The 23,090-nt window shown below is 58.3% G+C and overlaps 8 protein-coding genes across 8 annotated transcripts; 4 read left to right on the forward strand and 4 right to left on the reverse strand.

Moving 5' to 3' along the window:
- Positions 1-103: 103 nt before the first annotated feature.
- Positions 104-1,127, forward strand: MYCTH_2130506 (uncharacterized protein; the record flags this gene model as incomplete). Its single annotated transcript, XM_003666537.1, has 4 exons — positions 104-182; positions 323-545; positions 611-630; positions 733-1,127. The coding sequence occupies 4 exons, from the start codon at positions 104-106 to the stop codon at positions 1,125-1,127; spliced, it is 717 nt and encodes a 238-aa protein (XP_003666585.1).
- A 231-nt stretch (positions 1,128-1,358) lies between these two features.
- On the reverse strand, positions 1,359-4,126 carry MYCTH_2311393 (uncharacterized protein). The gene is made up of 2 exons (XM_003666538.1): positions 3,176-4,126; positions 1,359-3,116 (listed from the first exon to the last, which is right to left on the reverse strand). The coding sequence occupies exons 1-2, from the start codon at positions 3,575-3,577 to the stop codon at positions 1,440-1,442; spliced, it is 2,079 nt and encodes a 692-aa protein (XP_003666586.1). The 5' UTR covers positions 3,578-4,126; the 3' UTR covers positions 1,359-1,439.
- A 932-nt stretch (positions 4,127-5,058) lies between these two features.
- MYCTH_85489 (uncharacterized protein) lies at positions 5,059-6,624 on the forward strand. The gene is made up of 3 exons (XM_003666539.1): positions 5,059-5,200; positions 5,308-6,056; positions 6,147-6,624. Exons 1-3 carry the CDS (start codon positions 5,109-5,111, stop codon positions 6,269-6,271), a joined length of 966 nt encoding a protein of 321 aa, XP_003666587.1. The 5' UTR covers positions 5,059-5,108; the 3' UTR covers positions 6,272-6,624.
- MYCTH_2311397 (uncharacterized protein) lies at positions 6,622-9,485 on the reverse strand. Its single transcript, XM_003666540.1, has 7 exons — positions 9,383-9,485; positions 9,166-9,303; positions 9,022-9,089; positions 8,828-8,956; positions 8,546-8,776; positions 8,033-8,494; positions 6,622-7,981 (listed from the first exon to the last, which is right to left on the reverse strand). The coding sequence occupies exons 1-7, from the start codon at positions 9,399-9,401 to the stop codon at positions 6,713-6,715; spliced, it is 2,316 nt and encodes a 771-aa protein (XP_003666588.1). The 5' UTR covers positions 9,402-9,485; the 3' UTR covers positions 6,622-6,712.
- A 1,058-nt stretch (positions 9,486-10,543) lies between these two features.
- Positions 10,544-13,095, reverse strand: MYCTH_2145409 (uncharacterized protein; the record flags this gene model as incomplete). Its single annotated transcript, XM_003666541.1, has 7 exons — positions 12,820-13,095; positions 12,546-12,720; positions 11,645-12,480; positions 11,495-11,584; positions 10,961-11,049; positions 10,716-10,830; positions 10,544-10,630 (listed from the first exon to the last, which is right to left on the reverse strand). The coding sequence occupies exons 1-7, from the start codon at positions 13,075-13,077 to the stop codon at positions 10,544-10,546; spliced, it is 1,650 nt and encodes a 549-aa protein (XP_003666589.1). The 5' UTR covers positions 13,078-13,095.
- A 315-nt stretch (positions 13,096-13,410) lies between these two features.
- On the forward strand, positions 13,411-15,869 carry MYCTH_2311408 (uncharacterized protein). Its single transcript, XM_003666542.1, has 4 exons — positions 13,411-13,600; positions 13,697-13,759; positions 13,849-14,622; positions 14,682-15,869. The coding sequence occupies exons 1-4, from the start codon at positions 13,592-13,594 to the stop codon at positions 15,846-15,848; spliced, it is 2,013 nt and encodes a 670-aa protein (XP_003666590.1). The 5' UTR covers positions 13,411-13,591; the 3' UTR covers positions 15,849-15,869.
- Positions 15,870-16,510: 641 nt separating this feature from the next.
- MYCTH_2311411 (uncharacterized protein) lies at positions 16,511-18,484 on the forward strand. The gene is made up of 7 exons (XM_003666543.1): positions 16,511-16,768; positions 16,844-16,881; positions 16,983-17,024; positions 17,114-17,361; positions 17,433-17,610; positions 17,680-17,934; positions 17,999-18,484. The coding sequence occupies exons 1-7, from the start codon at positions 16,705-16,707 to the stop codon at positions 18,083-18,085; spliced, it is 912 nt and encodes a 303-aa protein (XP_003666591.1). The 5' UTR covers positions 16,511-16,704; the 3' UTR covers positions 18,086-18,484.
- A 212-nt stretch (positions 18,485-18,696) lies between these two features.
- On the reverse strand, positions 18,697-22,305 carry MYCTH_2311416 (uncharacterized protein). Its single transcript, XM_003666544.1, has 2 exons — positions 21,629-22,305; positions 18,697-21,552 (listed from the first exon to the last, which is right to left on the reverse strand). Exons 1-2 carry the CDS (start codon positions 21,843-21,845, stop codon positions 19,052-19,054), a joined length of 2,718 nt encoding a protein of 905 aa, XP_003666592.1. The 5' UTR covers positions 21,846-22,305; the 3' UTR covers positions 18,697-19,051.
- Positions 22,306-23,090: the final 785 nt, after the last annotated feature.

Genomic DNA, 23,090 nt, shown 5'->3' on the forward strand with positions numbered 1-23,090 from the left:
GAGACGCATTATATTGGGGCCCCTCGCTCCCTTTAGATTGGTTTCCCTGGGCGCTAGCTACGGAGTAGTCTTTGCTCTCTCGTCCCGCCGTCGTTGGCTGAGGATGGCTTTCTGCCTCCGAGCCCGACCCGGACGGTTGCCGATGGGCGAACGTGTCCGGCGGGAGCTCATGCGGTCCGTCGGTGGGTGTCTCCAACTCGTACAGCCCCGATCGCACGCCCTCTGAAGAAAGAAAGAAAGAAAGAAAGAAAGAAAGAAAGAAAGAAAGAAAGAAAGAAAGAAAGAAAGAAAGCAAGAAAGCAAGAAATCCCATGTCGGGCAGATCACGCACCTGCTGTGGCCGTGGCGGTTAGGGTTGTCGCCACCCTGCCGGTCGGGGGGGACCCGGGATCCTCGAGATACAGAGTCACCAACCCCAAACTCGGTCGTGGTGGGCTTGCAGAAGTAGTCCACCGCGTGGATCTCGAGAGGGCGACGCCGGGCGCGGGAGCATCGTCAGGCTCGCGCAAGAACCGTCACTCGCACTTGGTTGTGGGGCGAATTTCGTGACAGTAGTAAACCCATCGAGTCAGCGCGGGGTTCTATCTGACCTGACCTTGCTTGTGTTCAGGGGGCCGAAAGGCGGTGGTGGTAGGTAGGCACGCGTACCAGGCTCTTGTGCTGTCGTCATAGAACAAGGTATTGGAGAGACATGTCGTCGGGACTCTGCACTCGCTACTGAGCGGACAGCAGGTGCCATGGCCGTCGGACACGGTGCGGCTCCTTTCATTGTTGCATCTCAAGAGCGTACCTGGTTCGAGGAAACCCGGGCAGCCAGTCCCAGTTGTTTTGAGTGGCGGGAAGAAGGGGCGGTCTCTCGGGAGTTCTACGTCGCGGGGCTCGAGGAACACGTGTATGGGTGCCGAGACAACTACTTCTCTGACATAACGATCGCCTCGACAACCACCACCACTACCACGGCGTCCAGGATGAGCCGCCCGACTGGTAGTCCGGACGAGGAGGGCAGCGGGCCGACGACAACGTCGGGCGCCGCCCCGGAACCGACCGGCAGACCCGACGGAGCAGCCCATCGCGCGGCGCCTGTTCTTTTGGCGGCTGGCGGCTTGGTGGCTGTTTTGCTTGTCTGAACATCCTCATCGGGAGTGCAATGAAATGTTGGTCGGAGGTCGTCGGGGGGAAGGGGGGGAAAGGGGGGGGAGGTGGTGGGAAGCAGCAAAAAGCAACTTGCGTAGCCTTCTTCTGTCTGAACTGTCCTCTGATCACCGGGCCTGGTCTCATCTTGGGACAGCGGGCTCAGTCAAGCCTGCCATTCCGCAAAGGAAGCACGACGGCAAGCTCGCGAAAGGAATGGTTTCATGTTTCCCTTGTTTGTTTTCCCGCTCCATATATCAAAAACAGAATGGGTATCCGCACTAATTCGCTAGAAGTGGTAAGTTCGTTCAGCTCTTCCTGACCGATTCGACGATCTTCGACTTCAGCCGCATCAACTCCTCGTCGCGCTGCCGCAGCATGGCTGCCACCTCCTTGTACTTCCTCTCCCAATCCTCCGCTTCCGATCCGGCAGCCCCGTTCCGTGTTGCGGAGCCGGGCGCCGCACCTTCGTCTTGTTCTCTCTTCTTCCACTTCGCGTGCGGCACCGTCTCCTCCATGGTCCAAGTCCCCGCGATACTCCCAAACCGCAGCTCCCAGCTCGTCGAGTACTGCGTCCGGTCGGGGAGCTCTTCCAAGCGGGTGACGCGCAGGCAGTTCTTGGGCATCAAGAGCCCTCCTCCGACGAGCCCGGAGAGGTTGATCAAAAACGCTTCCTTGCTTGGTGCGGCCAGGAGCAGGTTCTCCACGACTGTCTGCGAAATGGCCAGCGCCTCGTCGAGGCCGCACGGCGGTATGCGCGACTGGTTCGCGTCATACCACTCGGCCTCGAGGAGCTTACTCACAAAAAGAGCCTCGACTTCGGCCACGTTGGTGCGGTCCGTAGAGGCTGGGCTGAAGATGGGTTGCCGCCAAGACGCAGCGGCGCTCGTTGCCGCCGAATCCACGCCGCTCGCTCCTGAGATCGGACCACCAGAAACGGTGGTGCTAGTTTGGTTCGCCTCGGGCGGCCGGGATGTGGTCTGGCTTTGATGCGGCTCGGGCGCCTGTCCGTTCACCATCACCGCGGGCGGCGTCGCCGGTTCTGGGAGCGGGGGCGTGGCTAGCCGAACTTCACCTCCCTTCCGTTCCGGGACTTGCAATGACAGCATCCTTCGCTTAGCCGGCCGAGAGGCCGCCGACTCTTGTATGGGCGAGAGAATACTTGTGTTCTGCTTCGGCTGCGGCGGGGGCGCTTGCGGACCTGCGGGAGACGTACCTCCCGGGGCCACGGCGGCCGAGGTTGTCGCACTCGGATGGCTCGTAGGCGTGGTTGCCGAAGAGTCGGGTGCAGGACGCTTGTCAGGAGTTGGCGAGGGGAACCTAAAGACGGGCCCGTCCGATGTTGGAAACGCCGAGAACGGCCCCTCGGCGTTGCCTCCGCGGTTGATAGGCGGCCTACCTCGCGTCTTACCGCCCGCGCCGAGACCCCCGCTTCTCCAGGCCGACGAAACCACCTTGGCTCCGTGTCGTCTGCTTGCCGATTTTGGCTTGGAGGGCGTGATGGCTGACTTTGGCTCGTCCGCCCAGAACGCGTTCCTGGATGATGGGGTGATTGCGGACTGCGGGACCGGGTAGGCCGACATTGGCGTTTGGGCGACGTCGTTGCCCCAGCTGGGTGCGGACGGGTGCAACCTCGAGGGGTCGGGCACTGGCGGGAACAGAAAGACGCTACCTCGCCCGTCGGGTTGCGCCGTCCATGGTTCTGACGTGTTGGCCGGCCTGCCACCGCCAGCCTCGTCTCTTTGCGGCGACGGGCGCTGAGGGGGTGACTTGCCCGGTTCCTCGTCCTCGGGTTTCTTTCGGCCCCGGCGCGGTTTGATCTGGGGCAGGAGCGCCCGCAGCGCCATGTCATCCTCTGCAGCAACACCGTCCCGCTCCAGCTCGGCGACGGGAATGTGCTCCGGCGGGATCTCGGTCCAGTACGGAGACGGGCGGCCGATGAGGTATTCGAAAAAAGCATCCACATGCATGGAATGCATCCACCTCTAGTCCTGGCATGAGCGAACTCGACCGCCGCCAACAGCGAGGGACAGGGCCGACGTACCTTGAGACGGACAGCATACTGCTGAATCTTTTGTGAGCTCTGCCCCTTCTCCTGGTCTGGCGGGTCGACACCCAGCTTCAACGCCAGCTCGGCCCATGTCTTGAGCTTCTTGGTCTCGAGCTGCTTGATGAGCTCGAACAGGGTGTAGGTGCTGAAGCTCTTGCCTCCGCTCTTTGGAGGGGTGCGAAAGGCCTCCCGCAAGGCGGTCGCGTCAGTGTCGGCAGGAACTGCCGGGTTGCAGTAGAGGATGAATGCCACATAGGCATCCTCTATCGAGGTGGCGTCCACGTCCCGGTCTGGCAATGCCCGCCGTGGCGGGGAGCGCTGATTAGGGGGTTGGGCCGCCGTCGGCGATGAAGCCCTGGAGACGGTGGGCTCGGGTGGCTGATGTGTCGCGGCCATTCTCAGTCATCTGAGCTGCAACGGTGTTGGGAGAGGGGCTCAGAGTTCGTCGAGGCGAACAGCATGCCCATCTCTGGTTGCGTGTGTGCCGCTCTCACTGCTCGGCCTTCTTTCTGTCCTAGGAATTCAATCTTGCAGCTTCCCCTAAAGAGTCGGGCGACAAGTCTGGGTTGTCGTTGGCATCCGTGTCCCGGGTTCTGAATCGCGCATGGGATGAACCGGAGCCACACAAAAACGGCCAACTTTCGAGTCAATGTCGCGCCAGAATCCTGAATCAATTTCAGACCTTTTTGACTCGCTTTTTCGCATCCACCGATGAGCTTAGCAAGCGCGCCTCAACATCCGCCAGCCTGCATTGGTGACGAGATTCGGCGAACCGCTGTTCAGCCATCCTGTTGCGTGTTTCGAGGAGCGATGCGGGCCGCGTCCAGGCGTGGTGCACCGCCGTCTGGGGGGTTGGGGTCGGGGAAAGAAGCCAAAAATAGACTCTGCAAAGCAGGCGGGAGTGTGGGCGTGGCCAGTGTTGCGCACAGTATTATGCAGCGTCTTCCGAGTTCCAGTTGCGGCTAGCTGCCCCGCATCGGTCACGTGCAGGGTCGGAGATCCCCAGTCTTGTGTGAAATTGCCTGTCCGCTAACCCGGAAAGCCAATGGCAGCTCTTGCAATCCGTAGTGTAGTGTGTACCACGGAGTAGTACGTAGTAGTATACTCCTTTCATCTTGCCTAACGAATGGCTCTCCGCGCGGACGCTTCAGAAATCGGAGCAAAAGACGTCTTTCAGGTGCGTCAGTTTCATTGCTAAGCAGGACATCGGCGCATTGGACTTACTTGCATATGTAGGGTATCTGTATGTGCAGGTCCATTCTCTAGCTTGGTACCTTACTAGTCTGGAGTCGTTGACTGTACGGAGTATGTGCGTACTGATTGCATTGCACGCAGTTAAAGAGCCAACGCAAGCAGTCTTCTTCAGTCGTAGGTATTCGGGCACAGATGCTCTGATGGGCTTGTTCTGCTCAATTTGTGCTGGATATTCCCCCCATTTTCGAGATTGCAAAGACCACGACTTTCACATGATCCGATTAGGTGCCGCGACAATCCCCCGGCAAGAGACGGCAGCGATCCAGTGACGTCGCTGGTCCGCCGGGTGTTAATCCCTTGCCATTTCCTTGGCTCCCGCACCCATCGGACCTCGGCAGCGGCACTTTGCTGGAACATCGCAACGGCAAAACCGCCCCGAAATTCAGGGAGGCCCCGAGTGAACGAAATGGAGCGCGTGTTGTAAATTGGACAGCTGCTCCGATATTCATTTCTCCCTCTCGCAACCTGACCATATACTATATCGATATAATCCAAGAATTCCATCTGCCGGGCGCGGATTTCTCGAACCTCTTTCCAGTTTCCCCCACACTTCGGAACCCCGCTGGCGCCCGCCATTGACCTCCTTGTGACGAAATTCGCTTGCCAATCTCTCTTTCACCAACGTGACCCTTCCGAATTCCGGTTCTCCCGTCACACTCCAAAACCGGCCAAAATGTCCCACTCCAAGCCTGTCCTCCCTCAAAACGACAATGTTGCCCACGCCCTCGCCGGCGCTGGCGGCGGCATCCTGTCCATGGCTCTGACGTATGTCCCTACCCTCGGTTCCAGCGCCGACCCGGTCTCCCGGGACGGCGGCGGCGACGACGGCGGCGGTGGCGGCGGAAACTAACATTTTTGTGCGCGTGCCACAGCTACCCCCTCATCACCCTCTCGACCCGGGCGCAAGTCGAGTCCAAGCGGGCCGAGACCGCCTTCCTGGCCGCCGTCCAGAACATCATTGCCCGCGAGGGCGTGGCGGGCCTCTACTCGGGCATGTCATCGGCGCTCTTCGGCATCAGCGTGACCAATTTTGTCTACTACTACTGGTACGAATGGACGCGCGCCTTCTTCGAGGCGGCCGCGGCCAAGGCCGGGCGCGCCTCCAAGAAGCTGACGACCGTCGAGAGCATGATCGCGGGCGCCATCGCCGGCTCCGCCACCGTCATCCTCACCAACCCCATCTGGGTCGTCAACACCCGCATGACGGCGCGCAAGAACACGGCCGCCGCCGACAAGGACTCCCTCCCCGGCCCGGCGACCGGCAACAAGGTGGACAAGAAGCCGAGCACGATCGGCACCCTGCTCAACCTGCTGCGCACCGAGGGCCCGCAAGCCCTCTTCGCCGGCGTCGTGCCCGCCCTGGTCCTGGTCATCAACCCGATCCTGCAGTACACCCTGTTTGAGCAGATGAAGAACGCCGTCGAGCGGAAGCGCCGCGTCACCCCCACCGTGGCCTTCTTCCTCGGCGCCCTCGGCAAGCTGTTCGCCACCACCGTCACCTACCCGTATATCACGGTCAAGAGCCAGATGCATGTCGCCAAGGCCGGCGAGAAGAAGGAGGGCGTCATGGAGGCCATCAACCGTGTCATCAAAGAGGAGGGCTACGCCGGCTTGTACAAGGGTAATTCCTCTCTTCTTCTTCTTCTTCTTCTTCTTCTTCTCCCTTTTCTGTTTCTTATTCCAGATGACTGACCCAACTTGTCATTTTTAGGCATCGGCCCCAAGGTCACCCAGAGCGTGCTGACGGCCGCTTTCCTGTTTGCCTTCAAGGACGTGCTCTACGAGTACTCGGTCCGGCTACGCGGCTCTGTGGGCAGGAGGACTGTTGCCGCCTAAGGACCGAGCCTGACTGGGAGGAGCCTTCCCCTCCCCCCTCCACCCCCCCCCCTTTTTTTTTTTTCCGTGGGTACTCGATGATTGCTCCACCGTATAGGATAAGGATATCCAAGACACCACGGAGACACCACCCTCGAGGCACGGATAGTATCCTGTGCCGCTGTAGTCGTGGAGACGGAGAGCTCAATTGGTGGGCTGGAGGAATGGAATGTGCGGAACTGAGCAGACAAAGCGGTCCAAGTTTGAACGATGGACAATAATGCTGTATAACTACGCGTTGAAACACTGTATCTTTTAGTTGCAGGTGGGGATGAGGCGGATTGGAGGATTTGGGAAGCAATGACATTTCGTCTTGAGTGTTGTTTCTTGCCTTCTTCTGTTCCCGAACTGCCTTCGTTCCTCGACGGTTGCCCCTTCTACCCACTACTGGGCTCCCCCCCGCTACCTCTCCGTCACTTTCGGTACGATCCACCACTCATGGTACCCCTCCTCTGGGCGCGGCACCTGCACTTGCAGCCGCCCCCCAACGCCATCATTGCCAGACCCCTCAGCAGCGGCGGCTGCAGTCACTGCCTTTTTGACCTTCGACACGGCCATGCCCAGAGCAGTAGCAGCCTTGCTCCACCCCTTGACGCTCTCCAGCCACCGCTCATGCGAACCCACAGCGAATGCCTCGATCGCGCTCATCTTGGCCATGACTTCCAGCCCGGCATGGGCATGGGCCGCGGCCGCGGCGGCATTGTCGAGCAGCTTGATCGTCGGCGTGTCAGGTTGGTTGACAGCGTGCGAGAATGCCTCGAACGAGGGCAGCTCCGGCAGGCCGATGTTCGCGAACGACTTCATGCGCACCTCGTAGCGGAGCGCGTCCGTTCCGTAAGGCCGTGGGGGGCGGGGGATTAGGCTGAGCCGCTGAAGGGCGATGTAGAGGTCGCAGAAGGCGGCGGCCAGCTCCGAGGTGAGTGCTGCCTCGAGGGTGGTGACGCGGAGGTAGGACTTGGAGCGGGCATATTGTGGGCTGGAAGCGGTACTGGCGGCTTTGGCGTTGGAGGCGGTAGTGGCGGCGGCGGCGGATGACGTCTCGAGGCGATGCGTAGTAAAAAACTTGATGCGCTCGAGATGTCGAGCGCGGGTTTTGGAGAGGTGGCTGAGGTACCAGTACATGCCTGCGAGTTCGTCGGCTTGGTAGATTTCGAGCTCAAAGCCAAGCTGAACGGTCCACTCCATCAGGCGGAGCTTGTAATGGTACGCCCAGGACGACAGCGGGAGGGAGTGGCTGGCTTCGTCTCCAGAGGGCGGGTACACGAGGGGCTTCTCCTCGGTCTGAAGCTGGAGCAGCTGGTCGATCTCCTCCGCATCGGCTTGAACCATTTCCCAGTCCTGCAGGGAGTGGAAGAGGGTCCGGCGGACGCGGCAGCGGTTCTGGCAGAAGGCACGAAATATGTCGAGGTAGGACTGCGCGGCTCGCTGGCGGAAGAGTTCCATCTGGTGAGCTATTGCGTAGCGTGGGTGGTGGGGTGCCTCGACAGAGTCGTTGGCGGGGTCGAGGAGGAGGCTGCTCGGCAGAACCACGATGGACAAGTCATCGTCGAGGACCTGGCGAATGCTAAGGCGGCCAAGAATAACCATGTCATGAAAGAGGAAGTTCTGGAGGATGGACCGGATGAACACTAGCGGCTGCGGTTTCTGAGCTTGAAAAGTGAGGACAAAGTTCTGTGACGTGTGTCAGAGTTCGTTCATGCCGGGGGGGAATGCCGGGCCTACCAGTAGGCTTTGCGAGTCGGCATAGTTGAGGACGTTGAGCACATTGAGCCCGTCAGCTATCAACTTCTTGAAGTGCTCATAGGTTTCCTCCGGGCTCGGCTGCACGATGGGGCGGGGTGGCATGGTACTAGCAAGCCTTCGTTGGATCTTGGTGCTGAACGCCTCCGGAACGGGCTTCCCGAGGTGGCGGGTCTTGTTGATGGCCTCCCAGACCCCTTGCATTTGCGCCCAGGGCAGACTCAACGACTCGGGATCGCTACGCAGCTCGCATAACTCGATTGCCCTTAGGAAAGCGGTTCTCAGCTCCAGACGAAAGGCCAACGCGTGCGCCATCTCGTCCGTTAGCTTGTGCCTTACGTCGTAGATAACATTCCGGGCCTCGATGATTTCATCACGAATTTCATATCGGTCTATCGACTCCAGGAGTGACCGGTTGTACGTATTTGTCACAAAGTCCTCTTCCTACTCGGGCATTAGCGTCGCTATTCAAGGCGTGCTCGAAAGAAATCTTACCTCATAGGAGTGCTCATGCTTGATCCGCTCGTTAACGTAGTAGCAGGACTTTAGCAATCCCAGGCAATAGGCCCTGAGAACGCGGTGCATGGGATCCCGTGAGCAGCGGTCGCCGCCATCCCTTACGAAGTCGGCATCTCTCAGCGCTCCTGGATTCGGATTTAACATCTTCTCGACGTAGAAGCTCGTGAAGAGCGTCTGGGACAGCGGGTAGCCAAGGTGCCATGCCATCTGTACGTGGTTAGATTTGCTTGCCGACAGTTGTCAGGAAAGACGGCCAACCTCCAGGCACAACAGCTGGTCGATGATGCCCACCACCTCACTTGGGAGGAGAGGACGAGTCACATCGTAGTCGTCATCGAGGGACTCTCCAGGAGCTAGACAACCGCTGTCCATCTTGGGGTCCATGATCTAGGCTTGATCAGTGTGCAGCTCAGGGGAGCTCAGGGGAACTCGGCTCCGAAGAGAAAACGCACCTCGAGAGCCCCGACGGACTCAAACAAGCTGAAAAAGCCATCCTTAATGAGCTCACCAGGTTCCAAGGCTGTTAAGGGACGGAGTGCCAATTGTCAGCATGGGGTCGGGTAGGACAAGATCGCAGCCCGAACGCTCTGGCTTACTGGCAGCGGCGGACAAGAATTTTTGCGTGATGTCCTGGGCCACGATGCCTTCGCTGGAAAGGGGCGGCGGCGGCGGTTCTTGAGAGGCGTCAAAGTGCGGGACTGGGGTTGGGTCGTTGATGCTGAGGTCCATGAGTTCTGAGCATTTTGACCAGTCGTCAGCAGTTAGACTCGTGTCACCCGAGGGCGAGACATCCTGATGAGCGTCTTCGCATACCCTTGTCCAAGGGTACCATGATGGAGACCCTCTTGCGTCGCCCTCGTTCTCTCTGCTTGCCAGGCTATGGCGAATGAAGTGCCCGAAGCACCCTGAGATCGTGTGTCGCTTCAACCGCAGACAAGTGGGGGTACACGCTTGCAATGTACAGTGTTTCCTGCTTCGGCTTTGTGTGTACATGCAGTACATGCAATCGCCTCGAAAGTCAGTGGGGCATAGATATGCCCAGCATCAAGCGGGACGAAACTGGGACAACGGTTACCGTAGTGTTCCTCTAAAACATCTTTTGGTGGTCACAAAGTAGAGGTGAACAATCCGCGGTTTGCTAAACACATTATTACCATAAATGGATTATACCTCCGTACAACGGTATATTTGCGTGTTGTTGAAGAAGTCAGGTTCTGGAGCTAAAAGAACTATGCAAAAATAGGAAAGTGGGCGAGTCATCGAAAGAATAATGGAAACGGCGGCGTTTCAGGGAAAGAGCGAGGCACACCCGAATATTCACCATGTTTCCTTCAGAGACAACGGCCGTTTTGATACTCTCATTTATCCTTTACTTCATTTTATTTCTCTTCATAAATGTGGTTCTCTCCATGCGCGCCAATGCACGGAGGACAAACCGAGGGAGTTCCCTTGGTCTATTGATGACTTGGACGTCCTTCACCGAGGCCATCCTAGACTGCCGAGACAGCTCTCACCACTTCTCTGTGCCACTGATTTAGTTGGGCAACTTTTAAGCTTCACAATCAACCAAGATCGTCGTCATTGGGAATTGAGACCTTCTGTGGCAGGGCCTCCGAGCGATTGAAGCCGGACGCTGCATCTGCATCGCTCAGTCTTCCGCACTGACTCCAGAATGTGGCATGTACGGGGGTATATAGATAGGTTCGACGGACGGCTCTCTCAAACCTGCTCATGGTAGGCAGATATTAGGAGCTCTCCTCCGTCCCACGACACAACAGTAATGGCGCCGTACATGCTTGGAAGCTCCTTGTCAAGGTTCTCTATCGAGTCAACCCCAATATGATACAGTCCTAACGCTCACAGGTGCCAGAAGCAACGGGACCCTTGTTGTAGACCGTTCTCCCAGTTTAACTCCTCGGCCCAAGAGAGCCTCCTCTACCGCAGCCCGTCGCCCGTCATCGTATCCCTTCCGACTTAAGCGGTACCACCGGTCGCAGCGCTCTCGACGGCCGCCTGAGCATTAGCATCGGCCAGGTTTCTCAGCTCGCCCTGCTTGCCGTTCTGTGTTCGGAATTCGCGAAAGAATCGGTGATCAGTCTGTGTGTTCCCCTCGTCCGTGCTGGGCCCCTTCACAGCTCTCACTTACCGTCCACTTTGCAAATCTCAGCTCCTGCTGGCCTCGGCGCTCAGCCGCGAGTCTCTTATCCTCCTTCAAGCTGCGGCGCAGAGCGCGGGCGGCGACCGCGAGGTAGCGGTTGTAGCTGTGGGAAATCGCAAGGTTGCGTTAGCTCCTGCCCTTTCTGCCGCACGCCTCTCGGCCGCAACCCGTCCTCCTCCGCACCGTAGCGGGTAAAACAACGAGAAAAGTAGGCAAGGGGACAATTGACTCACGTAATGCCAGCGGCTTTCCACGCGAACGTCATTTTGGCGAGTTTGGCTGGTTGGCTGGTTGCGCTGTCTTGCTGGATCGGGATCCGTTTCTGGCGAGAAAAGGCTCGCGCACCGACCCGAGAAGCTCCGCTCAGCCTTCAAGTCACGTGATCCAGCGGGCCTCCTGAATATCGGCTCTTCCGCTTCGCTCCGACCGGCATTGCATCACGAACATTGATGGCAGGACGACTTCGATGGCAACGGGAAAAAGCTCCTTAGCCGGCGACGGATAGAAATGAGAGCAGCATACTTTGACAACAAATGAGTTCATGATACACAGCGGCACGCACGCACTGCCCAAACTCCCACATATGCCAACACATACACCCCTCCTCCTAAGCTCTGCGCTTGTGTCACAGACATAGGAAACCGAGTTAGCTCTAAAGATCACTATATGCACAATGTGGTGACGAGCCGCGAGTTTACGACGGCGGAGGCTGTTGGTACATTTCCCGCTTTCCCCCTTCTCCGGTCTACAAAACTCCCCGTCTATACCTTGAGCCCAAGGTCCTCGGCGAACGGCAAGACGTGCAGATCGCCCACCGCCGCCACCGATGCCTTGCCCTCTAGTAGTGTCTTGGCCGCCTGCAGAAGCGGGTTAGCGAATGCTCGTACCCAGGGCAAATGTACGTTGAAGACACTCACAGCCTTGAGCTTATCAGTAGTCACGGCCTCCAGGGCCTTTACCGTCTCGGCAACCTTCAGCGGCTGGCTAAAACCGTGGATCAGGTCGGTGCCGGCGTGCAAGAGACCAGTACCAACGACCTCGCCGCCCGAGAGCAGGTTGAACTTGGCCTTGGCGATGGCCTTGACCAGGTTCTCCTGCGAGACACCACCCTCGGCAACGCTCTTGAGAGCCTTGACCGACTCCTCAGCGGCCTTGCGAACCGCAGCGGCCGGGCCGTTGATCTGGATGGTCAGGAGGCCGGCATCAGAGTAGGCAAAGTTGGTGGCCTTGACAGTCGAGCCTGGAGCGGCAGTGGCAGCCTTGGACAGGAGCGAGAAGCCGGGCGACCACTTGATGTTGGACTCGCCGCCGAGAAGCCCGACGAGAACGGCAGTCTCGGGCTGGCTGGAGCTGAGAGCAGCACCGGGGAAGGCAAGCACCATCGCGTTGCGGCCGGGCCTGGCGATCCGCTGCTCACCGCCGTAGTACTTGGAGGCGGCGTTGGAGAGCGAGGACGAGGACTGCGCGGGCACCGCCTTGAAGAAGGGCTCGATCCACTTGGAGAGGCCGGCATCGCTGGCGCCGTCAGCGACCACGGCAATGTTGCCCTTGGTGAAGGCAGCCTCAGCGAAAGCAGCCACCGAGTTCTCGTTCAGGTAGGAAGAGATGGGGGTGCTAGGAGTCGGGTAGAGAGGGGCACCGAGGCCGGTATGGAAGGCAACTGAGTGGGCAGCATCGAGGGCGATGGCGGCCGCGTCGAGCTTGGCCTGCTTCTGGTGGATGACGTTGACGACCTCCTCGTGGTACTCGTGAGCTATTCACAATGGTGAGCACAAGCCATCGTCTATGCGACACGACACGAGGGGCCTTGTGACGCACTAGTATACCGTGTCTGCGAGAGCACCTCTGCGAGGAGTTCGGTGAAGTAGGGAAGGTCGTCGCGGAGGAAGTTGGCCTGGAGAACAAGGGCTTCCCGGGTGTGATACGCGTTCAATTGGCCGCCGAGCAGCTCAACCTCGCGGGTGATGCGAAGGGCGGAGCGTTTTTGGGTGTTCTGTCGACGAAATGTAAATTAGCTCATCGCCGTTGTTGATGCGCCAACGCGGCCGTCCTCGGCCAGCGCCGCAGAAAAAAACAACCAGGAAAGACCTGCCTTGAAGGCAAACTCCTCCAATCCGACCGTCAGGCCTGGGAGAGGCTCGTAGCGGGTGCCGGCCTTGGCGACGACGGCGAGGCGGGTGGTCGGGCCATTGTCGTCGCGGGAGGCAACCTTGACGCCGGCGATGGTGGTCGGCTCGTAAGATGGCTTGGGCGAAGCAGCAGCCGCAAATCCGCGCTGCGCAAGCTTCGCAGCTCCCTGGCGGCGGAGAGCCAGCTGGCTGCCCCTCGACAGAGCCGGTCTGCAGATCATGGTTTGGGGGAGAGGGCCGTTTGTCGTCAATTGACAATTCTGAAGGTGCAGCACACTGCGTGAGGGAGCTCTTGTCGACCTCAGCAACGGGTTCCGAAAATTCCCTGGGAGGTTCCCGGTATGACGGAAAAATTGGCTGTGCCGAGACCGTGCTTCCGGCTCAGTCGAACAAACTGGTGCACTGGCCCGAATTCACTATGCCAGTCTCCCAGCAGAGCGTCAGCATTGAACCGCAAGCAGCGATTGGCCAGCCTCCTTTTGGACATGCCCCGCGCCCGCCGTCCAAATTTGCCTTTGGATGGTGACTCGATGCAGTGGCCAGCCTGCCATCAAAAATTATTGAGCTTGTTCTCCAGTCCCCCACCACGCAATCCATTTCCTTCGGGTGCTGCACCTTACATCCGCCGGGAACCTTCAATGAGTCTCCGGTAGCAACCGTGACAGCTCTAGAGATAGTGAGAGGATCTCTAGACGCTAACACTCAAAACTCAACAACGGTTCCCGCGGCGCCGTCATGTTGGTGGTGAGTCGGCCTTTCGCGTCGCCGGTCGCATACTGCATGTCGCGGGCGCACGACCAACCAAATTATGCCGGCTCGATGCACTGACTTGAAGGACAGACAAAACCGGCTGCAGAGCTTTGCGCTCTGCTCGTTGATGAACTCCATGGCGAGCTCCCTTCCGTATGTATTTGCTGACGTGCGATGGCTTTGTGAAATCTTGCGCTCGTGTGCCCGACACTAACCGAACGGCTTTCCCCCCCCCCCCCAAGAGAATCTTTGCGATGCTCCTAAGCAAAGGCCGCTCGACCGTTCCCCAGCTTTCCCAGTATACATCTATGACGCCGCGCCAGGTTCGCCATGGCCTTGCTGTGCTCCAGCAACACAACCTGCTCTTCTACCATGTTGACCCCGGCGCTGAGTTCGCATACTACGAGGCGAATCCCGACCATGCCTACAACCTAATCCGCAGTGGCAAGATTCTTGAAATGATCGACACCACTTTCGGAGCGCCGGCCAAGGACGTCATGCAGAGCCTCCTCCTCTCGGGCCAGACAAGGATATCGGATCTGGTCGCCGCGTACCAGGAGAAGATTGAGCAAGCAAATAAGTCAGCGGCTGGTGTTGGGAATGAAGACGAGGTCGGGGCCGAGCCGAACGGTCTACATGGGGATTCTCAGTCGTCCAAGAAGACCGGACCGTTAGTCAAGAGCACCGCCCATCTCAACAGCATCATCTGTCGGCTGGTGGAGGCCGAGCTGATCGACGTCGTCCATGCCAAATCCTTCGAGAGCCCGGAAGATGTTCTCAAGAGCGTCGAAAAGGAGGTCATGGACAAATACTTTCCCAATGGAGTGAAGGGAAACAAAGCCAAAGCGGAGCTACAGGAGAGGATCGCTGAAGGTCTGCGCAAAGTTCGCGGCGAGTCCAAGTCGCTCAAGCGCAAGCTGGAGCAGAACGGCACGGCAGCGAAAAGACGGAAGCTCATGTCTGGTATTGGCGCGGTGAACGGTGTCCAAGATGAGGATATGGACCCTGCGCTTGATGTGGGTGGCATTGAACCCTGGGTAGCAGGGTTTGGGATCGCGATGCTGACTGTTTGCAGCCGAGACAAGTTATCCGGATAAACTACGAGAAGTGCCTCGTCGATCTGCGCAACCGACGGCTGGTCCAATACGCAAGCGACATGATTGGCGAAACCACGGCATACGTTTACGGCATTTTGCTAAAGCTGCTCACTAAAGACGTGCCGCGTTGCCGCTTAGATCCTGTGCTGGATGCCGAGAACGACAATGACGAGGGCGAGAAGGGCCCGGGGTCCGTCACGACCGAGCAGATTCTCGACAATTTGAAGACGTCTGTCGACCTTTCTCTGGGGATAGGGAAAGCAGAGAGACGGCACATTTCCTCAACCGCAGCTGAGAAGATCGAGCGGTACCCGCCACAAAAGAAGGTTTTGATTGAGGAGGCCGAAGTAGACGGTGAAGCCAGCGCGGACGAGGATGAAGGCGACGACGAGTCCAGCGAGGAGTCGGATTACGAATCGGATTACAAAGCGCCGACGACCAACGGCACCAACGGCGTGAACGGGACGAACGGCACCAGGGTCAAGTTTGAAGATGCCACGGCACCCAAGGAGCGCCGAATGGACCGGCCTACTCAGCTCCGGCAACACCTCCTCATCCTTGCGGAGAGCACGCAGCACTTTGTGCGACACTGCGGTCCGGACGAGTGGACGGTCGACTTCGGCCCCGTCATGAACTCGTTGCGCGAGGCGGAACTTGACTCTGTGATTGAGCGTACATGCGGCCGGCAGGGCCTCCGACTGGTGCGCATCTTGCGTGCAAAGGGGAAGCTCGACGAAAAAGCGCTCCCCAACGTGGCGCTCATGCGCAAGCCAGAGCTGCAGCAGAAGATGCTCGAGATGCAGACTGCCGGCTTCGTCTCGGTGCAGGAAGTCCCCCGCGACGTGAAGGCCGACGTCAAGAAGTCCTTCTTCCTCTGGTACTGCGACATCGACCGCTCCCTCAAACGGCTACTAGATACGAGCTACAGGACGATGGTACACTGCCTTCAAGTTCTGGAGGCGTTGCGTCAGAAGGAACGGGACGTGCTGGAGACGACCAAGCGAACCGACGTCCGGGGCCGCGAGAGGGACATCATGCGGAAGTCATACTATGAGCGATACTCGCGGTTCCTGGACTGCGAGCGGAAGCTCTTCGCGCAGGTTATGCGTATCGATGACCTTGTCTCGGTGCTCAGAGATTTCTAAAAAGGTCAACCCGTGTATCCGGGCGAGAATTTTTGTCTCTATCAGTCTTGATCTCGGTGGTTCATAAACACAAAACACATTGCATTTGCGGCGTGATCTGGTTGGAGCGGACAAAATATTGGGACCGGAAGCTGGGTTGTTTTGACGGCATTTATCTGGCTGGCGTTTCTCGGCGGCTGCATTTTTGCATTTCTCATGGGTTGTCTCAAGGTGCCTTTAGGATTTGCAAAGATACAATGTTGACTGCTTCCTGGTATTGATTTGGAGGGCAATACTGCAGTCCCGAGGCCATTCATTCAACTACCACCGCTAGCATTCTCCATTAGGTCCGCTACAAAGTGTCCATCGGCACAACGTCTCGTAGTGTATATTGTATGTACATAGGTCGGCTATGTACACAGCAAACGCGGCATGGGATGCATTGAGTTACGAGAGCACCGAGTACCTCCGTAGTGTATGTACTGTATGTAATCCGTACTGTACAGTACCTACGGAGTACGGGACAGAGTTCCGGATCTCGGCTGCACGATAAGCGATAAGCACCAAGGACCTGCAGCATTGGTCAGGGGTAGTTAGTGGTCGCGCGGCCCGCGTCTGGCCCCCGCTGTCGGAGCTAGGAAAGCGGACTCGAATAATATTTTTTTTTTTTTTTTTTGAGGGATCGGGCGGTGACTGACCGAGAATAAGTCGGAGCAGCTGCTCTTCCCGACTGTCGAGTACTGTGTAAACATCCCACCCACAAAGAGCCTTTCATTAATTTGCGCCCGCCGGTCCCGACGCTTTCCCGTGTGTCAATTTGAGCCTGTGTTTTTGTTTCGTTGTTTTCTCATCAGCCCACAAATCAATAACCGACAAAATGTCCCCTCCGATGGCTGGCGCGAAGGAGAAGGAGTCGAACCTGGCAAGGTTGTTGGGGTCCGGTATGTCGCATTTGGTTTTTGTCTTGTGTTAGAGACCTCAATGGGATAAATGTTAACCGTTGCTGCTTGTTCTAGGCTCCGCCGGTATTGCCGAACTGGCGATCTTCCATCCCGTGCGTTCAACCCATTACGGCCGCGATGCCGGATTCCAGGGGGGACTTATAGCGTCCGGTTGAAATGGCGGCCCGGGCTGACGTGGCGTGGTGGAGGACAGGTCGATACGATCGCGAAGCGTCTCATGAGCAACGAGGGAAAGGTGCGCAACACTTGGTCCCAAAGGAGGAACTCCGTTGATGTGTTCAAGAAAAAAGAATTGGGACTGACTCGGCGATCCGCGGAAATTAGGTCAGCTCCCTGTCGCAGCTCAACACCGTCATCTTCAAGGACAAGGCTAGCGCGCCATTGGGAAGGAAGTTTGTCTCGCTTTTCCCCGGCCTCGGTTACGCCGCCGGCTACAAGGTGCTGCAGCGGGTGTACAAGTACGGCGGGCAGCCCGTGGCGCGCGACTTCCTCAGCAAACACTACGGCAAGGACTTTGAGAACGCCTTCGGCAAGAAGACCGGCAAGGCGATCATGCACTCGACTGCGGGAAGGTGAGATCCATTTTTTTGGCTGGTTGGGGGAACGAAGAGGGGGGCGTGGGCTGACAGGAGGCGATTCGCAGTCTTATCGGCATCGGCGAGATCATCCTGTTGCCGCTCGACGTGCTCAAGATCAAGCGCCAGACCAACCCCGAGGCGTTCCGTGGTCGCGGCATCTTCAAGATCATCAAGGATGAAGGATTCGGCCTGTACAGGGGCTGGGGCTGGACGGCGGCGCGGAACGCCCCCGGTTCTTTTGCGGTATGTGTTACACGAGTTTGCTCGCCCTCCCCGAGCGGCTCTTGACGTTCATATGCTGACCCGACCAAGCTGTTCGGTGGTTCGGCCTTCGCCAAGGAGTTCCTCTTCAAGCTGCAAGACTACAACAAGGCGACGTGGTTCCAGAACCTTGTGGCGTCCATTGCGGGCGCGTCCGCCTCGCTGGTCGTGTCGGCGCCGCTCGACGTCATCAAGACGCGCATCCAGAACCGCAACTTCGAGAACCCCGAGAGTGGCTTCCGCATCCTGAGCAACATGGCCAGGAAGGAGGGCCCCACCGCCTTCTTCAAGGGCCTCGTTCCCAAGGTGAGTCGGCCGCAATACTCGGAACGGATAGCAGGGCGGTGATGATTGACAAACGTACTCGCAGCTCCTCATGACCGGCCCGAAGCTCGTCTTCTCCTTCTGGCTGGCGCAGACACTCATTCCCGCCTTCGACACGGCTTTCAGGAAGTGAGCGACGACGGGCCATGACAGCCGTCCATGGAACGGTTCGTTGTGTTTGAGAAAGGAGGGCGCGTTGACAGCGGGCCCTGATGTATAATACATGGCAACGGTGTGTGGTCGGAACGGAATCTTTGTTTTCGGCGTTGTGGGGACGAGCAAATGACAGCTCTCGATGCGAGAGAGCGACGGCCGGCGGGTGGGATGGATACACTCTCGTCTAATTGCTGTTCGGGACGCCATACGGCTTGGGCAAGCGGTGCATTGCCTTCTGATTAGCGAGCGAGGGGTTTCGCCAGTCGCTTTTGTTTAATGAGCGCGCTAGACCACTTTGTAGTAGATAAATTATCATTTCTCCCTTCTCCGTTCACCTGGGCTCGCTGCTCAGAGGTGTTCAGAGGTGTTCTGCCGCACCCCCCCCCCCCCGCCCCCCCCCGGGTAGACGTATTCATTTCTGGCATGTCTCAAGTGGCAACAATCTTTTTGTTAAGACGAAATCAAGAATATGCCAACCCACCGGGGAAGGGGCAACGAGATCATTGGCAGCCGGCTGCTTTGAAACCGGTCTACGGATTAGGCGGAGAGGAGCAAGGCCTACAGGACTCTCTCTGGAGCGGCTTTGAGCTCAGCTTGCCATACATGTCTCGTCCATCAACCTAACGGGATCACACACAGACTATAGCCTCCAGAGTGATGACGAGTGCAGCAAACTTTACAGGCGTGATCTTTACGCTTAATGATTCCTTGGTGGCGGCTCTGTCCTCACCATAATCGATCAGACACAACGTCCGAGAGATATTGCCCAGGCTGACGCGCCCGCAACTCACTCCTGAACACCATCTAAAAAGACGCTACCATGATCTATGGCTCCCAGCAAAACAAAAGGAAGGTAAGAGAGGGAAAAAAGAAAAAGAAAAAAGGGAGAAAGAGAAACGGGAAGTGGAGGGAAAGGGAGAGGAAGAAGGGGGGAACCACTTTGCTAGCGCCAGTATCTCGACTGGTGATAGGCGCCCGCCCCATCCACTTCCACCTCGAGCCTCCCACCCCAATGGAAGTGCGGCGGACCGCACCTGACCTGCTCTCCCCTCGCTTCCGCCTCTTTCTTGGCAGCCTCGTACGCCTGGCGGGTCCGCGCTCGGTACTCCTTGATGGCCTTCACCACGTCCCTCATGCCCCTCAGCTGCTGCCGCGTGGGTACGGCGGGCCGCGACGCTCCGGCGGCGGCGGCGGCGGCGGCGGCGGCCGTGGTCGCGCAGGCGGAAGGGGAGGGTGGGGGGCAGAGGATGCTCGCCCACGCTGGCCCGAACAGCAGCTCCCCCGGGGGCACGCCGGCTCTCACGTGGCACGGCGTCGCGGGGACCGGGTCGCAGCGCAGCTGGGGATGGGCGCGGAGGAGGCGGGTGTACTCGCGCACGGCGGGCGGCGCGCTGCCATCATCGCGGTCGCCGGAGCCCTCCTCTCCGCCCTCACCCCCGGCCCCCTCCTCCTCCTGGCGGTCGGAGGAGTAGCCGGCCCAGACGAGGGCGGAGAGCGGGGTTGCGCCCTTATGCCAGGTCCAGGAGTGTGGGATGCGGACGTGATTCAGTTGGCGTTTCGGCCGTTCTGGGCTGTCATGATGATGATGGTCCGGATGTCTGGGGAAGACGGATGTTTCGTCCGGGCATGCGGTGGCAGGAGCGACGGGGGCGGGAGCGTGGACGGAGGAAGGGGGGTGAGGTGGGTGTGATCTGGCCGACTGGGATATGCGGGTTGGTTCTGATTCTGAGCCTCGTGGATTCGGCTCCGACTCGGGATCATTCGGCGGCGTTGCCCGTGACGCCGCCTTGTCGGTCGACAGCACGGATGACCAGCCCGAGTCGCCAAAGAAGCTGAACTCTTTGGTGGCGTCCTCCATGACTGCCGCGGCGTCAAAGCCGAGCTCGAGGCCGAAACTGTCGCGGGACAGATCCTCCAGAGGGTCAGGATCGAACTCGAGGCGGATGTGCCGCAGCCCGAGCAGGGTCACCGGGCCGTGCCGGCTGGCCGATTTGGTGTCCTGGATGGCCCGCTCCTGTATCGAGGCGAGGTTGAGGAAAGCAATCAGCTTGTCAATGAGCGGCCCCGTGGAGTACCTAGGAATGCGCGTCAGGACGAGCGACTGCAGCCGGGGGTTCATGTCGGGCACAAATGCCTCGGGGTATGCGAGTTCGGCCCGCGGGAGCAGCTGCGTCTCGGCCACCCACATGTTCGCCATGGGCGACAGGCGGTCGAGGGACAGGGTCAGCAGTTGCGTGACCACCGAGTGGTGGATGCGCAGGACCTGCAGGTTGGCCGAGAATACGGGACGGAACAGGTGGGCGCAGCCGAGGGCGCCCGACAGTCTCGCCTTGGACAGCCAGGAGGGCGGAGCGGCGTCGGGGAGCTTAAACGAGACGGAGTCACACTCGAGGCGCTGCAGCTGTCCCGGAGAGGAGCGGATCGTCCTGGAGAGGCCTTCGGCCGAGACCTTGTTGCTGCTCAGGTACAGGTGGGTGATGCCATGGGGTGCTCGGCAAACGTCTGCTATCTGCACGGATTCCAGTGGAGGGCTATGAGAGCCGACGCCACCAGAGAGCATGGCCTTGACGGCGTCGGCCGAGTCGGGCAAGATCTTGACCCGGCCGTCTAAGCGGGGGGCAATGGTCGGATGAGGTCCAGCCTCGCCGGGGGCAATGTAGCACGGGGGATCGGCAATATGTCTGTGAGGATGGCTAAAGTCGGCGCTCCATTCCGACTCGGTAACGGTGCAGAAGGTGCCAAAAGAGGGGCTGCCTGTTAAAAGCCATGCGATGCGGCCCTCGACCGAGTAGTGGTCTGTTCTTGAGGTCTGTGAAGGGAAGGAAAACTGGTTCAGGGCATCGAGGGCGTCACCGGTGAGCTTGTTTCGGCTCAGGTCAAGGCTCCACAGCTGCTCCCCAAAAGTCTTGAAGAGAAGGGTGGCTGTCGCGTCATCCATCTCGCGTCCCCGCAACTTGAGGATACGCAAGCCGGGCAGGTTGGCCGGGCTCAGAGTCCGCTGGGCAAGCGGGTGCCTCAAAGAGCCCGGCATATCGGACACGTCCAGATATACGAGCCTCTTGAGGTACGGGCTTGCGAAGAAAGAAGGGGGCAGCGCGACCTGGCACCGGGCAGTACTCAAAAGCAACGGCGGCTCAAACGGCGGCTCAAACGGCGGCTCAAACGGCGGCAGCCGGTCAGGGGCCAGCGGGCTCCCCGGGGGCTCGTGCGCCAGGTTGGGATATCCGTCGAGCAAGATGCACCTCAAGCGGGGAAAGCCGGAGGCAATAGAGAGGAGCAGGGAGGAGAGGGGAACGGCGCCGCCAACACCAGCGTGGGCAAAGACGGCGTAGTCGTAAGACTGGGAGACCCATCGCGTGTCAAAGGAACGGACAAGATTGCCCGGCGTGGTCGCCCGAACGCGCGTTTTGACATGGCGCATGAACCGAATCAGGCACCCAGGATCTGGAAAGCGGTCAGACGAATGCACATGCACACGAGGGGGACCAAGTGGTTTGGGATGGGATTCGGGAGGACTAGCCGCAATGTGGATTCAGGGAACGCATGACGGCGAGGGGATCATTCCAGAGACGCGGGGCGAACTGGCGGTAGAAATGCCGCGAGACGAGGCATAGACGCGCGTAATCGTTGATTCGGACGTACGGCGCAACGAGTGCAAGCCAGTCTGGCCGTGTCGTGGCCGCTCGGTAGGACGGGAGGTCGACCACGGCATCTGCAGTGCGTCGGGTGTGCTCCATCACGCCTAGACGCACACGGGCAGTTGTTTATGCGACCGTTTTTCTTCTTTTCTTCTTTTCTTCTTTTCTTCTTTTCTTCTTTTCTTCTTTTCTTCTTTTCTTCTTTTCTTCTTTTCTCTTCTTTTTTTTCCTTTCCTATTTTTAGAGTACGACTTGCTACATCAGTCCGAAGGCTGCTGTTGTTGCCGCGCTGCTGAGCTATTGAGCTGCTACGTCGACGCCCAAGGTAGGTTCCGGCTCAGAAGTGCGTCTAGTTTGGCGAGCGCACCGGCCGAACTCCATCGCTGACCCGACGTATGATGCGACCCCTCAAGGCGCAGGCATCAGCTCAGGCGTGGTCGTATTCAGAACGATTGCCGCTTCGCTGAGGCACCTGAGAGGGCAGCGTATGTTGCTGGGAGGACCTTGGAAGTATCCGCTTCTGGAAGTGGAAGATTGGAGAGAGTGGAGTGGAGGGTGCTGTGGTTAGAGGGAAGCTTGTCGATCCCCAGCCTTGGCGGCCCTGGGGTCGAACCTACACTCCGCAGCCAAGGCTTACTCGTGGCCCCCCCTACCTGCCCCGCTTTTCTTCGGCCCAGCCAACGAACCGCTAGGCAGGTTGGTACTTACTACCTATACAGCCATACTAGCCAAACGGCCACTTTTTCGACATCTTCGACAAAGCCACTACTTTTAAAGCCTACATTCGAATCCTACAATATATTAAAGATAGAGGGCTATATCTAGGATGTTCTTATTATTATTATTATTATTAATCTTACACTGCTATACTAATAAGCATACTAGAGCCTCTCTAGTTATATACAAAGGAAACCGTACCTAATAGGCCAGATAAAAACCTCTATCCTACCTTTAACGCCTAATCTAGAATACTAATACACTACAAAGGAAAAGGAGAAGTGGCTAGAATAGCCTTATAGAGGCCTTATACCCTGGTCTAGCCTCCTTACGAGGTGGTATTCCGGAAGCCTCCCTAGGTCTACTAGCCACTATAGAACCCTCCTTGCCAAACGATAGTTACAGGCCCCTATACCCTATAAAACGAGGTCTAGGTCCCTTTACAACCGTATTTCCTAGGATTTCTATATTCGGCTTCTTAGTAAGTTTAGGCACTAAATAACTAGGTACTTAATAATCTCCCTTCCCTAGCTATAGGCATAGTAAAGGGTACTAACCCCTAGGACTTAAACCCTAAATAGGAAGTTATAAAGGCTAATAACCCCTATATAGGCCTATACTAATAAG

The sequence above is a fragment of the Thermothelomyces thermophilus genome, chromosome 7 (assembly GCF_000226095.1).
Source record: "Thermothelomyces thermophilus ATCC 42464 chromosome 7, complete sequence".
NCBI classification, from domain to species: domain Eukaryota; kingdom Fungi; phylum Ascomycota; class Sordariomycetes; order Sordariales; family Chaetomiaceae; genus Thermothelomyces; species Thermothelomyces thermophilus.

Coding starts and splice junctions, on each gene's coding strand:
- MYCTH_2311408 (XM_003666542.1), top strand. Junction 13,760..13,848: donor TCCATGGCGAGCTCCCTTCC/GTATGTATTTGC, acceptor CCCCCCCCCAAG/AGAATCTTTGCGATGCTCCT. Junction 14,623..14,681: donor ATATGGACCCTGCGCTTGAT/GTGGGTGGCATT, acceptor GACTGTTTGCAG/CCGAGACAAGTTATCCGGAT.
- MYCTH_2311393 (XM_003666538.1), bottom strand. CDS start 3,577: ATGGCCGCGACACATCAGCCACCCGAGCCCACCGTCTCCAGGGCTTCA. Junction 3,117..3,175: donor AGTATGCTGTCCGTCTCAAG/GTACGTCGGCCC, acceptor TGCCAGGACTAG/AGGTGGATGCATTCCATGCA.
- MYCTH_2311416 (XM_003666544.1), bottom strand. CDS start 21,845: ATGGAGCACACCCGACGCACTGCAGATGCCGTGGTCGACCTCCCGTCC. Junction 21,553..21,628: donor TTCCCTGAATCCACATTGCG/GCTAGTCCTCCC, acceptor ACCGCTTTCCAG/ATCCTGGGTGCCTGATTCGG.
- MYCTH_2311397 (XM_003666540.1), bottom strand. Junction 8,495..8,545: donor AGCATGAGCACTCCTATGAG/GTAAGATTTCTT, acceptor ATGCCCGAGTAG/GAAGAGGACTTTGTGACAAA. Junction 7,982..8,032: donor CCGACTCGCAAAGCCTACTG/GTAGGCCCGGCA, acceptor CACACGTCACAG/AACTTTGTCCTCACTTTTCA.
- MYCTH_85489 (XM_003666539.1), top strand. CDS start 5,109: ATGTCCCACTCCAAGCCTGTCCTCCCTCAAAACGACAATGTTGCCCAC. Junction 5,201..5,307: donor ATCCTGTCCATGGCTCTGAC/GTATGTCCCTAC, acceptor CGCGTGCCACAG/CTACCCCCTCATCACCCTCT. Junction 6,057..6,146: donor CTACGCCGGCTTGTACAAGG/GTAATTCCTCTC, acceptor TGTCATTTTTAG/GCATCGGCCCCAAGGTCACC.
- MYCTH_2311411 (XM_003666543.1), top strand. CDS start 16,705: ATGTCCCCTCCGATGGCTGGCGCGAAGGAGAAGGAGTCGAACCTGGCA. Junction 17,025..17,113: donor TCATGAGCAACGAGGGAAAG/GTGCGCAACACT, acceptor CGCGGAAATTAG/GTCAGCTCCCTGTCGCAGCT. Junction 17,362..17,432: donor ATGCACTCGACTGCGGGAAG/GTGAGATCCATT, acceptor GGCGATTCGCAG/TCTTATCGGCATCGGCGAGA.